The following is a 15,829-nucleotide window of genomic DNA, read 5'->3' as shown; positions in this document are numbered from 1 at the left end:
TGATTTTACTGTGTCATACTTATTAGAAATACTCACTTCTTGAACAGGCTGTAAATGAGTTCTGAGTAGGTATGTGATGGCTGCTATCTGAACAGCAAAGAATGGTAGTGCCCAGTTCTCTCTTAAAGGAATGGTGAATTCTACTCTTGTGGTGTCTATTCTGTACAAAACAAACGCAGTTTCATAAATTTAAAACAAATAAAACACCAGCTTGGTGACAGAAAGGTTGCAACGACAGGCATCTTCGTGGTATTTTAACTATTTATTGATAAAAACATAAGGTCTACACTCTAGCTTCTTCAACATGCCTGGCTCTGAAAAAATATCATCGTGAAGGTTCTGCGAGTCATCCATTGTTTCAGTACCTCAAATGTTGTAGTTTAACTTTACTTACTGTTAAAAAACTGGTATTATTGATTAAATCTGACTTACGAAGCACAGTTTGGGTAATTTAACAATGAACAAACAAACCCTAAACCAAAACCACTCTGAAAATCCAGCATGTTGGGTTTTCACACCACAGGTAATTTTACTTCATTTTTTTGGTTTGCAAAAAGCACATATAAGAATAAATAGGTATCAATTTCTTCACTACGATCCCAGTACATTGAATTTGAATACTGCTAAACCTGTTAGGAACTCCTGGTCATTTTCTGAATGTTCTAAGATAAAAATATGTGACAGAAGTTAGTAAAAATTCCTCAAAGTGCAGTCATTTACAAAACCTGAATTAAAAGTTAAAAAAAAAAAATAATTCCCTCTTTTCTTTTGTAAAGAAAATGTTTGCTAAAAAGGAAAGTAAGCAACATATCTGAGACATGCTTAGCTGGATGAAAAAAACTTCTAAAATGGAGTTACTCAGCAGCCTCAGATGTACTTCATTTGGACAGAAAGTCTTTATCCAAATTGATTCCATGTACTTATTTCTATTTGTATAAAGGATAACAAGCTTCCATTGCTCATTAATTATTAGACAGGTGGACAAAACAAATCATCTCCAAATATTCTGTAAATGGAAAAGATGACCTCATGAAATAAACATGTGAACTACTGCACATTGCATGTATTTTTTAATTACTTCCATCTTAAGAGAAAGAAACGTTTTACATATTCTGTAATGGACATGCTTACAGATAAGCTTCTTTACAGCTGCTGATTAACATATCAAACAGTTCTGATAGAACTGACACTGTACTTCTATTTTCTTGATTAAGTTACAGATAACAGGCTATGTTACCAGTCTTAGCTTTGTAACAGCAGCTTACTGCTGGCCTAATGCCGGTCATTTAATTTTTCTCTCCAAATTGAGAATTCTTCAAGTGATAAAGCACTAGAACAGCTCAATTACCATATTTTTTTCTCTGAGTGCAGGAATAAGGGGAACAGAGAAGCTGAACTTCTGATGATCTTAGGTTGTTGAAGGAGTCCCTGGAGGTTGGGTGTGGGGCACTGAGGAGAGACCTGAAGAGCATATATGCAGGTGTCTTTAACATCTAAGGGATCCTAGGCTGGAGAAGACAGGGTACATCATCTGGAGATCCAGACACATCTGAAAGATGTAGTCTACTTTCAGAGACCAATTTAAGCCAAAATTTTCTACTCAAATTTCTTGAAACTTTAAAAACCTAGTCTGCAATGTCAGCTCATTTCTGCTTATATTCTAATTATTTTTTATTATTTAAACATTTTTTTCCACTTTCTAGCTAATCTGGAGAGAAGCCTTACAGTTTTATTTTCTTCTGCAATTAATCATGCATTTGAAGGTTTAATGCCTTACCTTTGACATGAGGTACAATTTTAGAAGGATCAAATGTTTAATCTCACTTACCTGTTTGTAATATACCAGCAAGCTGCCAACAACCCTGAAAGCCATGTTCCACTAAGAAGCCAGCTTGTTACATACAGAGCAATGACATAAACTGCCTGAAGTCCAAACAAAGTGTAGATATAAAAATAAACGGGCTCTAGGTATTGCTGTAAAACACAAGAATATCGATGTTGACATAAAACACTCGGGGAGGATTATACTCAATATAAATTAGGTGTGCTTTTACAAATTAAAAAGGTATCAGGAATATTTCTAATTAGAAAATAACTAAAAAGGGGAGCTATGATTCACTGCATCATCTTCATAATGCACTTACAATCTAAAGCCATAAATAAATGCCTACCTGAATTGGAAGAATCCTATACAGAATGCTGAGAAACACCTCCTGGTAAACATTCATTCTTTCAAGTATGTTAATTGTCCTCACAGATTCAGTTTTATTGTCATATACTAAACCATGTAAACCTTAACGATAAAGAGAAATTGAAATAGGAGATTGTCATTTTCCCCCTCCACCTTCATTTGAACAGTGAATAAATTTTTTCAAATATATTTTAGGATCTCTCATCAAAAACTGCAAACTTTGAGTCAAAGATTCAGATCACATTAACTCTGAATCAACATGACCTTCTGAGATCTTCAGTTTCCCTGCTTTGAATGTGGCTCAGAGTGCTAATTCAAATATTATATATTTAGTACTGTATAAAACATTTATTTTTACACTTACATTCCTAGCATAGAATCTGTGGTACATACTGGATCTTGAGAACCATTCTTGTCACTACTTTGAACACAAGTGATGTTAATATTGACAAATGTGTAGTATAAGCAAAATTGCTAGGGAGCAACAATTAAGTATCTAGAAAACATGAGACTGTCACAGAAAACCCCATCATCATATATGATTTTATTGGAAGCTGCTCATTGTGTCACTTACTGTCCAGGGATAAAGCAAAAAAAATTGCCCCTTCCCACAAATACCTCATAGTTCAAATTAAGCAAGAGAAGAATAAAAATGAAAGTAATATACTGAATAAACCAGCAAGGCTGAAACTTTAACAGATATGAAAGTTCTCCCTCAAAGTGACTGCCTTCATCAGAAAGTGAAGGTGTGGCACGGAAACCAATGTATCATTGTGAAATTTATTATGTTCATAACTTAGTGGCTCCCTGGCATATGAACAGAATAAATCTGTCTCCAGTACAACTGTTACACTACCTTTCACAGTTATGGCATTCCTTGTTCTCAACTATATTTGAAAAAATATTAAAAATAGTCAGCTGGCAACGCGAAGTAAAACTTACTTTACAGTTTACAATACCTTGCTGGATGGAAGCAGCCTGAATCATCTGTTTGTAGTAGGAATAATAAAGTCCACATTCTGTTCTGAATGAGATTTCTCTTTCGACTTCCTGCAAGTGAAAGTTCAATAGTAAATCCACTTTACATGTGCTTTTCGCAATCATATGAAGCTGCCTTCAACTCAAATTCTTGGTGCATCGGGGAAGTCGACCTATACAGTGGCTTGAGGCTTTGGGTTTGTGCACCCTCTGCAACTTAGTTCAAATAAAGGTGAAGTACATGGACAAATTAGGGTGAGGGGCAAATGGCTGAGGTGTCAATGCCTCTGTTAACTGGGGAAATGTATATGCCTTTTGTGATCCTCATATGCTGTTTGGAAACATTTTGGATCTTTTACTATCTTTTTGTAATATTCAGTGTTTACACAGGTGCAGTGACCAACAGCGGGACTTTAAAACTGCATATGCTTGCTCCATGCATTTAACCTTTTCCTCCAGATATAGATTTACCATAGTGTTCTGTGGCTTTGCCACCTCACGGCTCAATTAATTCAGTGAGTGCTATACTTGGGACTGCACCATAAGGCCACTCTGAGATTTCAGCTGTCAGTGTATGCTGCTGCCCACTTGTTAAATGCTGTTTCTTGCAGGAAGCCAGCTGCTCCTCACTCTCATACTTAAATTATAGGTTAAAGAAAAGGCAATTCTTTACTTGGTTTTAGGTATACGTAAATTTATTATTTTTAATTTAAAACTGTTTAAATAATTTAAATTAGGTGCACTTCAAACTATGTCTCTTTCTAGATTGAGATTGCAGCAGGTGGAGTCTAGTGAGATATGAAAGCTCTCCTAGAGAAAACTGCTCTCAGAACAGGAACTTTGCTTTGGAACTCGCATCCTTCTATTAACTCATTAGTTGTGAAGACCTAATGAAATTTAACAAATTTAGAGTCTTGGGCATTTAAACAATGTAAGACTGCATGAACAACCAATTTGAAGAGAAATAACAGACATCTTATACAAAACTGTTTTACTATTAGTGATCTTTCTAGTATATTATATATAAACAGCCCAGCAAATATCCCTGATAAGCAGTAAATTAGGTTGCTATCCAGATTTGAAAATCCAGTGAAATTCCTGTACGTGGTGTAAGCAATTAATTAAGAAATTTAAGTGAGATTTCTAAAGATAATCTTATTAATTCAGCTTTCTTTACAAAAGAACATTTATGAAATAACAGGATGTTACTGTTTTCTGAGATTTTTGTGAATGCCATGCTGGTTAATGCAACCTTGCATAGAATCCCAAGGCTTTCATCTTTCTTATACAGACCCATCTCTCTTGCTGGAACAGAATCAATACTATTTCAGAGCCAACATAAAGCTAGATAAAAAAAATCATGTTCCATCTCCCTCTACTGTCCAGTATAGGATCTTATCTCAAGACATATATTTTACTGAAGTCAACTGTTGACAAACTAACACAATATTAGTTCTGGTCTGAGAAAAATCAACAGATAAAACCGCATCTGATTCAATATAAGTTCACAATTAAACTCTCCAGCTGCTCTACAACATACAAATCATTGTGATACCAGCAGAAGAAACTGACATTGGCACTAAATACTAAAAGCCACACACTTAGCAAAATGAGAATCCTGGATTTCGAATGAGCTCTAGTTTCAAATTCATCACTACTGCAAAGTTTTCTAATACCAAAAAGTGGCTGATTCTAAGTGCTCATAAAAAAAAAAAAAAAGAAAAAAAGAAGGAATGTTAACATTTGGAATTTATTAAGAGGGAGAGAGTACTCACAGAGGGGGATCTAATTAGCAAAAATGCATTCAAACATGATTAATTTGTAATCCTGGCACCATCTGTATTCAACCAAATGCTATACTTTATGAGACAAACACTACTGAGTTTTACATCTGTTTCATGCTATGATAACATCTGTTTTATTCACTCACAATACTTTTCCAGTTCTGCAGCAGTTTATACTTTTCCTAGTATTCCATGTCAATAAAAACATACAGACTTATGGGTAAGCATTATAAGAGCACATGTTTATCTTTCTGTATATTCAATTTGTGAGTGTTTAACAAAGAAGTTACCGCTGTTCCATGGGAAAATAAAGAACACTATCCTCCATGATATATACAGACTTGCATATGACTTCAATTTATGCAATTGTATCCTAATAATATTAAGCATTCAAAACAAAATTTAAAGGACTTGTCCTCTCAAGGGCAGTGCAAAGTTCTAGAGGTTTAGGTTTCCTCAAACTCCTTAACCAGTTCATTCAGAATACTGAGCAAGCAAACAAAGTCTGAGTTGACTTTTTTGATAAATAAAGAGCATAAGCAAAGCTTCAATTACTTTTCTTTTTTGACAAAGCTAAAGCACAATGTGCAATTGAAAATATTTTTTAGTTGTTCAATTTAAAATCAGAAAGATTTGAAAATAGTCTCAACCATACAAGTGGGAACTCAATACAGACAGCTGCTATGAATGCTCCTGATTGAGAATCATGCCTTCAGCAAATGTATTTTATCCTTGTACATGGTCTCTTGGCTGATAAACTTCATGCCCATCTGTTCAAATGGCACGGTTCCTGTTCAGATAAGACTTTTGAACCAGAGTAAAAGTACCCATAACCACTCAACAGGTACTTCTCTGGAAAAGTACCACCAAAATAGTGGACTGCTCTCCTCTTCATGGCTTATGTGCTCACTTTGTGGAGTTCTAATTAGCTGGCTGTGTCCCCGCCTTTTTTCATCTTTCTTTTATATTCAAAATGTAAAATGAGAAAATATAAGCACTTCAGAGAAGGACTGCCAGGACTATTATCCTGCATGTCTGAAAGATTTAAAATTCAGTATTTTCGTTCCTGATTTCTTGCAAACAGTAATTTTATTAAAGGAAAATTCAATAATAGTTGTCTAAATGCTTACTCAGAAGAGATGAAGAACCAATGAAAGTTCTGAAGTTTATCTGTGTGTGTTACAGTATTAGTTTGCTATGTGGCCTTGGCTTATTCCTGTTCAAGGTTTCTTCACAGTTTGCATTTGAATAAGCAATAAAACAGCTGACAGGAGAGGTGATGCAACTCTCCCCCCCACCCTCCTTTTTGTTATTTTCATAGTAGATCCTGTTCCCAAAAGATACTATATACACAAGGAGCAGTCACTAAACTCCTACTGAAAATTACTGAAAACAGACTAGCCTTTTTATATGTGTAGTGCAGTAAGTTTTCAGAAAAGTGAGAAAGGATTTCTGGTTAAGAAATCTGTTTTGGCTGTTACCATCATAAACAGAAATCTTTGTTGTTTTAATGCACAGAAGAAGATTCAAACGTTTTTCTTCACAACTGTTTGGTCAAGATAAGTGATTATAACCTTCTGTAATCCCTGCTGAAGTGGACACAAACACAGCTTCTGACTATGTGACATGGTATTCTGCATTCCTTTTTTTTTTTTTAAATTCTTTCAGGAGGTTTTGGAATAAAAAAAAAAACAAAACAAAACAAAACAAACAATCATGTATGTCTTTCAGAGCATAAATCACTCCAAGATCTGCCTTTTCAGTTTTTCTGATAACGAAACAATATTACATCTTTGTCCAATAACCATTGTAAATTTATAATAGCAGGCATATTTATTAGTAAATAGGAACGAGATCCACAGATATTGCAGCATCTGAAATCAATGCATTGTTGAAAGCCATATTGAAAATAGAATAAAACAGCGTAACAACAACAGACATTTTTCTCTAGTTGGGCGAACTGTTGCTGGAAAACACCCAAAACTGAACTGGCTTTCTATGAATTGCAATTGAAATTACAGAAAGGTCATCACTACAAGCATACATGTAAGGTGTGACTTCAATTACTTAGAATTTAAGAATCATGATTTCGCACAATGAACTCTTTTTACTTCCAATTTTTAGGGTTGAATACAATTGGCAAACTGCACAATTTTATAACTAAGCAATCACGATGTTCATATATCAATGGGGCCTTCAGAACAAAAAATCCACCTTTTGTACCTGAGTGTAAAAACCTCTATCTAGGTTAGTACAAAAGTGTCAGATGAACACTGTAGACCTCCTTCTACTGATGTATGAAGAGAGGAGTACCTTCATGCAAAAGAAAAAACGACAAAGCAAGTCTCCCATTACTTCTCACTATATTAATTTAGTAGCAATGCATACCCTTCTGTGTATGAATTCTTACCATGTAATTGTAACTTATTGGAAGAAAGGAAAAAACTTCAGGGGCATGTTATATAATTTTTATATCAGAGTTCAGTAATATATAAAATCCCAAAATTTGTGTGGTTTACAGCCAAATCAGAGTAACTGAAAATACTAATTTAAAATCTATGGAAATATAATTGATACAGAATTTATTTTCTATGATTCAAAGCAGCAGTGATGCACTACTGTGTTTCATAGGCACGGGGGTTAATGAAACACTGAATGTGTATTAGTACTGCTTCCATTTCTTCTATATGTTATGTTTAATAAAAATAAAACAAAATAACCTCTGCACTTCATTAAGCAAGGCACACAATAGTCCTCCATTCTGACTTACGCATTAAAATAAAACTTAATCTTTCAAAATTTTTAGAAAATTCAATTAATGTATGTAAAAATATATGCCTTAGCCAAACTATAAAATGTTATGAGAAAAAAGCAAATTTTACATTTATTTTCAACATAATTTCTTAAGATTTCAGAGTGTTACACAGTGTATTTTATTCTTGTCTTTTATTAGTATATGGTATGTGCTGTAATTATAAGATTAGCCAATTCAGAAATGCTGGAAAACATGTACATACATCTAGAGATACTGCACTGTCCACTCATACATAAAGATATGTCCACTTGGCACAGAGATATCTATGTACTGTTTTAGAGATGTTAGGGTGAGTCTTCCTGCCTCAGTTTCACAGGATACTTCACAGGTCCCTCATACACAGTCTTCTCTTCCCATACTACTCATACAACAGTATTTTGTTTAAACTTTATCTCATCCATGTATATTCTGTATTATTTCTCTGCTTAGTTAAGAGAAAGTGTGTCAAAACATACCATTTAGATTTCTTATCTTGCTAGTCTCACTTATGGCCATTAAATGGTCTGATATGGGTACTGGCAAGAAAACAAGTCTAGACTATATTTAAGTTACAGCAGAACCTTAGCAAGTTTTGTGTTAAAGTGAAAGAACAGTCAGATTCTGACTTGGCAGACAATTGCAGAAAATTTGATGAGACTTGACTCATCCCCAACTTTCTTTATATTTGCATATAAACTGCAGGGTACCTGTTTGGTCTAAAGCTGTAATAAATAATTTGAAAACAAATCTTTAAAAGTACCTTTGAATCTCGCTTGGGACATAACTGTTTACAAAATAAATTGCATTTGTCTGATCAATCAAGTCAGAGCTATAGCCTTCTATTTGGGATGATATCCTCAAGAAACAACATAAATTGAGAATATAATCCAACAGCAACTGTTTCAGTAAGTGCCAACTATTTTTATTACAGGTATGTAAATGTTTCTGGGACAGAAAAAGCGTGTAGTGTAGGAAAGATATACTGCAGTGCAAGTATTCCAATTAAATACATGTACTCTTTAAATAACGTCATACATAGACCTAACAGAGTGAATTTTAGGCATCTAAAAGGAAAATGACTCACCTGTTTCTTTTCTCTGGTTAAATTTAGATATGCGTACAGCTGCATTATTTTCCCATGCAATGATTCTAGGAAAAAAATACCTAGTCCTGGATCTTGGGAATGAAAATTCTCCTACTGTGTAGATGTTGGTTTTACATTGGTGAATGCCTGAAATATGTTTTGAGGTTTGTACGTTTCGGATACCATTATATAAAATTAGTGTTTAATAGTAAGGGACTGTGCCCAAACTGTATCATAAGATCACATTATAAATACAATTAAAGAACTGTATGCCAGGATTTTGTATATTGTTTGTTTTGAATTGCTTTGGATAAAAGAAAGATGATTATAAAGCAACATATAGAAGATTGTTGAAATTTTACTCTAGATAATGATGAATGGTTGGAAGAGCCATAACTACAACTCAAGCAGGAGCAATGCTTTTAGAGAAAAATTTGGGACAGGTATTTATAGAAATGATCAAGTATTTAAAATATGGTGGAAAGAGAAGCACAGCTTCTTAAAAATTAAATTTCAAAAAATGACATATTCCATATTTGTGAGCAAGTTACAAGACATATATAAATAAATGAGATTTCAACTAACACTCATATCATTGCTCTACGAAAGCACTGATGAAACTATGAAAATTACTGTTACCTTAATATTGGAAAACCACAGGTCATTTTCATGCAGTGTAGCAACATACACAGAAGTAAGAAGTCCAAGAGAGATGGCAACAATTCCACCAACAGTTATTGAGAGTATTTTCCACAGCTTTCCACCTGTACGATCTTGGAAGAAAAATATTTTACTCTGTAATTGCGAAACATGTAATTCAACTTAAAGGAATTTTGGAAACTCATTTACATGTTGCCTGTACTAGTATAGTTTACATTCTGTAGGTAACAGGACACTTGGTTTTAAGAGGTCTTTATGGAGATGCATTTTTTATGTTCTCACATAGCAAACTGGGAGCAATTTATTTACATACAAAGTGAAATAAGGTATGCCTTAATTGCTAAAATGTAGTTATGGTTTAAGAACACCATGATCTATACAAACCTAGATAAATACCATATCTAATTTGTAAATCTAAATTGGAATATCCTCCAGGGCATCCTTTTTGATTAAGGCAATACAGGATTACTACTTACTAGATCACAAAGTAAGAAATTAAAATCTTCTTCAGACGTCTTAAAAGTGCTTCCTGGTTTTGGGGGGCTTTCTTGGTTTTTGTAAAAAATCCTACTCAAGATTCAGAAGTCTCACCAAATACCCACAAAGAGATCGAAGAGTGGCCAAAACAGCCTTTGATAATGGTGTCATGCTTTGAATTGCAGATAACCTCCTGTTGACATCAGAGTAAGATTACAGATGGAATAACGGGAAAGAAAGGTTGTATTTCTAGGTAGCTCAATCAATTTATTGTACACGTACGTTCCTGGTTTTAGCTGGTTTGTTTCATTTATTTATTTTTAAATGTTTATTTAAGGCTTAATATGGGTCTTAGCGATCTGGAATTACATCTTTGAAATTACTGTTTTATACTGTGTGTGACATCTACATAATGGGTACCAAATATGCAATTCAGTGGAAGTAAAGTCTGGGCTGGATGGGAGCCATGATCACTTCCCCATTTTGTATTTAGCCTAAGGGTACTTGTGTGGAAACAACGTAACTTTCTTTTCATGTATCTAAAATGCATACATAGAAACATTTGGAATTTAGATCAAAACATCCCTTAAAATAAGTTAATGAAAAAACAGCAAACCAAACAAACTTTTCCAGCTCTAAAGATATAATTCCAAACAAAAACGCTGTCAGTATTTCATTACTTAAATAGATCCTTGAATTGAGACACTTAATGTCTCTCTCTTAAATTTACCTAGCTAGCCTGTCCTATAGTCAAAAAGCAAGAGTTTGCAGTTAAATTCAGATTTCATGTGCAATCTGCTTATATTTAACTACAATTCAAAGACCTTCAAATCCTTTTATGTTACCAATGATTTGAACTGGGATTTGTTTAAGAACCTACAATAGCTATATGAAACCTGATAGTGTGTCACTGATATTAAATTGAAAAAAAATTGTTCTCACCAACTTAATTTAGGATTTAAAAATAGAGATGAGATTGACATGCAGTAATCTGCATGCCCTCTGTCTCATCCAATTAATTTTGGTGATAGATATTCAAGTATGAAAATTTACTTGGTACATACCTAGTTCTAACCTGTGCTTAGTTTAGATACCAAAAGCTAAACACTACTAAAAAGCCATATTGTTACAATCCTTTTCATTTACCCACCAGGCAGAATTTTCTCTTCAGGATTCACATTCTTGTCCTCTGAAGGCTGATCTTCAGCCACTTCCGTGCCTTTTCCAACCCTTCTCTGTCTTACGGTTGTCATGATGTCAGTCACTTTAATTCATTATTCTGTCTGACTCCTAAATGGACACATAGAAGCAATGTATCTTCCTACTCAAACATTCACTTAATACTGTACGAAATATCTGAAAACAGAACCATATTTTACTGTCATCAGAGACTTTGACTTACAGGACTACACTATAGTTGTATCTTACAAAAATGCAAAATTTTAAAAATTTTTATAACTCAGAGTGAAAATGAAAGCATAGAAAACATTATTCTTAAATTTGTAAAGACTTAATTTCACAATTTTACATACCCTTGCCCACGTTATCAGAATGAGTCATTAGTTTGACTGCCCTCACCTTTGGCCCTTGACTCAAAATGCACATCAGGCTCCACTTTGACAAAGCGTAAGCCTTTCATAGAAAAAAATAGTCCTTTTAGGGTATTTTAGTTAGGCATCTCAAACAGGAAAATCTTGGCTTTCAGGAAATCCCCCAAAATGATGCCGGAGAACATGTGCTACAGAAAGCTAGAGAGATGGCATTAAAAAAAATCCTTCACATTTTATATTATTAAAGTACCATAAAATTTGAGAACATTACAAAAAAGACAAAGAACAGTTAGTCCTTCGTCAGTTTGCAGGTGCTCTGTGAGCATGGTTCAGACATAAAACTGCTTCCACCTGTCATCCTACATTTGAAATTCAGGTGTCCCATCCTAAATGCAAAAATCTGCTGCCATTCCCTGAGCACGAACGCTGATCTTTGTGTTACCACTGGTGTGAGTAACTGACAATGCTCTAGGAAATGCCTCAACTGCAGAACTTTGTTTTAAAGCTTCTGCGGTGGATTTAGCTTCTTCTCCTTCCCGCACGCCCAGGAAAACACACGGAGGGAACTATGTGAGTACATATCCAAGCTGTTTTTAAATAGCTGGTTTCTAGAAAACCTGATAATTAACTAATGCCGGCAATTTGGTCATCATAACCATGCTCTTTCTTAGCGCTGCCAGTCTCAGCCAGCTTCCCTCACAGCTTTACGCCGAAGGGGAAGGCTTTGCCGCCACACGCAGGGAAAGCCTCGACAGGGCGCCGGGAAAGGAACATCCCGCCTCCGTCCCCACAGCTGCCAGAGGTGAGGCGAGGCGAGGCTCGGGACGGCGGGGCGGGGGCAGGCTCTGCGGCTGCGGGCCGGGCCGCAGGGGACGACAGGGAGCCCGGGTCAACGCGACGGCCAGGCGAGAGGGCGGCTGAGGGTGAGGGCGCCTGAGGCGCCGCGCACCGACGCGATGAGGGAAGTGGCGCCGGAGGCCGGGGAGGGGCGGGGAGGGGAGGTAAGAGGGCCGGGCCTGGGGCCGCGGCGGGCCCCGGGCAGCTCCGCACAGCGCCGCCTTCCCGGGACCGGCGGTGCGGCTGGCTGAGGCCTGCGCGGCCCGGCCCGGCCGCGGCCTGCTCGGCAGCGGCTCCGCCGCCCGCCCGCCTCCTCCCCTTACCCTCCGCATCCCCCCTCCCGGCGGGGCCGATACCTGCCGGGCTCTCCGAGGGCTGCGGGTTCGTTGCGGCGGGCCGGCGGCTGCTCCTGCCGGCGCTGCCTGCGCGGAACCGCCCGCGCCGCGCCCCGACGCGGGGAGGGGAAAGGGAAGGGGCGGGGTGGGGGCGGCCGCGGCCGCGGCGCCTTTTGTTCGCCCCTGTCAGGCAGAGCGGCGGGGCTGCAGCAGCCGGGCTGGGCCGCGCCGCGCCGGCGGGCGGAGCTGCGGGCTGAGGCCGGGGCTGGGCTGCGGGTGGGGCGGCACCTGCCTCGGGGGGCGCGGCTGCCTTCCCCCGCTGCTTTCGGGCTCTGCGGAGGAAGGAGCACGGCGGGGACGAGGTGGCTTGCGAATGCAGGGGCAGGCGACATCGCCCCACCCGTCAAACTCGTCTCTCCTCACCCCGGCAGGGATTTAAGTAGTTTAAATTTTCGAAGGCGGGCTTGCGGCGGGCCGGGGCGAGGGCCCTGCGGCTGGCGGTGCTATAATCATCCCGGTAATTCGGAGCACTGGCGCCGTTGACATTAGAAATCAGGAAATTCTTCAGTATCTGCCTTTGCACACTTAGTGTGTTTTATAAGTATTTTAAAAGAACAAACAAAATAACCGACTTCCTCTGATTAAGCTCTTCAGTTAAGCGTTTCTACTGTAAGTCAATTTACAACAGACTAGACATACTTCTCTTGGTTTTTTTGAGCATCAAGGCAGATGGTACATTTGTAGGGAATGTTTAAGAATATGCAAACTGAAGAATTACGGGCTTTACAATGGGCATTAGATGTACCTTATTTGTACATGTCAAGTGTTTGTTAAAATTAACATGTTTTTATACAGATCATACAAGTGATTTTACAGTGTAAATAAAAGCAAAAATATATTAATTGTGTGTATGTTTTTGTGTAAAAGAAGTCAGATAATGTACTTAAATTTCTGAGAAGAATGCTGTGGAAGATATTTCCTACAATGGAAATTTCATTTATCTACTACCTATAAAGAGTCCAATGCAAAGTAAAATCTACACAGAACAAAAAGTTGCATAAATGGTTTAGAAAACATAACCATTTAAGAGCTTTAGAAATTCAGTAGTTATGCATGTTTAATAAATTAAGACCACCAAAAGCCTGTTCTCTCTAGAACCAAAACTTGGGTAGATGTTGCCTTGAACTAAATGTCAGGCTCTGTAGCGTGGTTGTCAACTGGCAGTAGTAGAGAAGAGAGGGAGTTACAGTTAATTATGAATTATGAATTATAATAATAAATTATAATGATTGTGGTTTATGACAATGTGCATATATGTAATATGTTCGTATGTGATAAGCTAATATGGTGAGTTGAAGAAGTTCTTCATTTTGTGGAAGTGATTCCAGATTACCAGCAGTACAAATTCCACTGACATTCATGAACTACTAATGCAATCTACACCGTGATGGAATGGGAGAAAAACCCTTGGCCCTGATCCCCTGCCTGGAGGTACTCAGAAAAGATGGATCAGATGTTGTTTTGCCTAATATTATAGGGATGACACCGGAAATACAATAATAGTTGGGAAGGATCACACTGCAGCATTCTTTACTGCCTCTTTTTATGAGGGACTAGAGCAATGTAAGTGTAAAAAGAAAAAAAATCCTATGCCATGAGGGAGCTACACCTGGGAAATATTGGTCAAGGTATGCTCACTGAAACAATGTATTTGTTAGGCAACACCTCTATTGATAATGAGATTTAATGTTTTAGGTTGGGAGTATGCAGAAAACCTAAAGAACTTCTAGACTGATATTAATCTGTGAGAATTGTATTGTAAAATTTAAATTAAAATATATCAAACTGTTACAAGCAATCAGTAATACTGTCTTATTATGATACTGTAATGCTGGCTTTATACTTGCCAAGCAGCAAAAGGATATTATTTATCAATATTTTTGTTACTCATTGTGTTCCAACTTGTGTATGGTAGCAAAGTCTTAATGTTAGTACCAGTTTACCGCCAATCCCAATGAATTTTAGTCAAGCATCTATAAAGCATAGTGTACAGGAAATAGTTGAATGAGACTTTAAATTAAATTTATACTATTTACATTTGTGTTTTCTCTTGGATTGTCACATTCAACACTGTAGAAAGAGCTACTGTGAACTAGAAACACGGGAGGAGGACTAAAGTTCTGCCTAAATAAATTTTGAGTCTAAAACCACAGTCTTTTTAGTTGCTTTTCAGCAGCCATGTAATGTGCTGGAAGCATGTAAAATTTCTAGATTATCTCTTTTTTCAACTTTTAAAGTTTGTCAGGTACCTGAAGTTTTGCTTTGGGCAAAAGTATCTTAATTTTACTGATTCTGAGTTTTTTTTACCTAGCTAAGTCAAGTCAATATCAATGGTGTTCCACTTTATGAGCAGCTCGGTGTGAGAGCTCTTTTCCAAATATGCCTAGAAGGGACTGCAAAAAAAGAACCGTTTTGCATTAGCTTTTCTGCAGTAATTCTGACCGTAAATACTTGCCAAAGATACAGGACAGTGATTCAAATCCCATTGATGCGTGGTAGGGCTCTAACCCATTTTCTCCTAATTCCCAGGAGCATTACAATCATCAGAAGTTAGGTCGGTGCAGCTCTATTCCTACAGGCGGTGCGTCCAGCCCCGCTTCTGCAGAAGCTGCACCGTCCACGAGCATGCATGGTGCCCTCTCTCCTGGGAGCACAGCCCTGCCCTGGGCTGGCCAGCACTAGTGAGGAGGGAAGGGGTCTGGTAAGATGTGTGTTTCACAGCAGATAAGGTGTCTTGGGATACTGGTTGCATCACACACAACCAGGTTATTTATGGGGGGGAAGTAACTTCTGATGAGGCTCTCCTGCTTTATTACGCTGAAGTGAGCAAGGTATTTTAGCCCAGTGAACAGGGTAATACTTGGATGCCACTTCCTACTACAGAGACCTTTTTCCCCATATTTTGCATTAGAGAAGATGTGAAAAAGCTGCATGACAGAGCATTCTGTAGCACTGCATCTAAACACATTTGTAGTTCCAGCTTTTTTTACTTCAACGTATTTGGCCCAGGGCCATAAGAACGGGAAAAAAAAAGAAAAAAAAAAGAAAGGCCTGGTTATGTAAATGTAAACCATGTTAA

General features: G+C 37.5%; 1 protein-coding gene across 6 annotated transcripts in view; it reads right to left on the bottom strand.

The window, feature by feature from the left end:
- The window catches only part of DPY19L3 (dpy-19 like C-mannosyltransferase 3), a 38,758-nt gene extending 25,203 nt beyond the window's left edge, over positions 1-13,555 (bottom strand). For 2 of the 6 annotated variants that reach the window (XR_006165715.1, XM_042797336.1), the window contains exons 1-7: positions 12,712-13,555; positions 11,119-11,258; positions 9,471-9,604; positions 3,151-3,241; positions 2,172-2,293; positions 1,829-1,974; positions 37-160 (exon numbers count right to left, since the gene is read on the bottom strand). Coding sequence is in view for 4 of the 6 variants with exons in the window: in XM_042797336.1 (XP_042653270.1) it covers positions 37-160; positions 1,829-1,974; positions 2,172-2,293; positions 3,151-3,241; positions 9,471-9,604; positions 11,119-11,221 (720 nt within the window). In the remaining 2 variants the exon portion in view is untranslated. Of the gene's footprint in view, positions 1-36; positions 161-1,828; positions 1,975-2,171; positions 2,294-3,150; positions 3,242-9,470; positions 9,605-11,118; positions 11,259-12,678 lie in introns of all 6 variants that reach the window. The other 4 variants (XM_042797333.1, XM_042797335.1, XR_006165714.1 and 1 more) reach the window with 3 other exon arrangements.
- Positions 13,556-15,829: the final 2,274 nt, after the last annotated feature.

Source organism: Tyto alba, unplaced genomic scaffold, assembly GCF_018691265.1.
Source record: "Tyto alba isolate M040663 unplaced genomic scaffold, T.alba_DEE_v4.0 Super-Scaffold_26, whole genome shotgun sequence".
Lineage (NCBI taxonomy): Eukaryota > Metazoa > Chordata > Aves > Strigiformes > Tytonidae > Tyto > Tyto alba.
The sequence above is the reverse complement of the archived record's forward strand: the minus strand, read 5'-3'. Positions and strand labels throughout refer to the sequence as shown.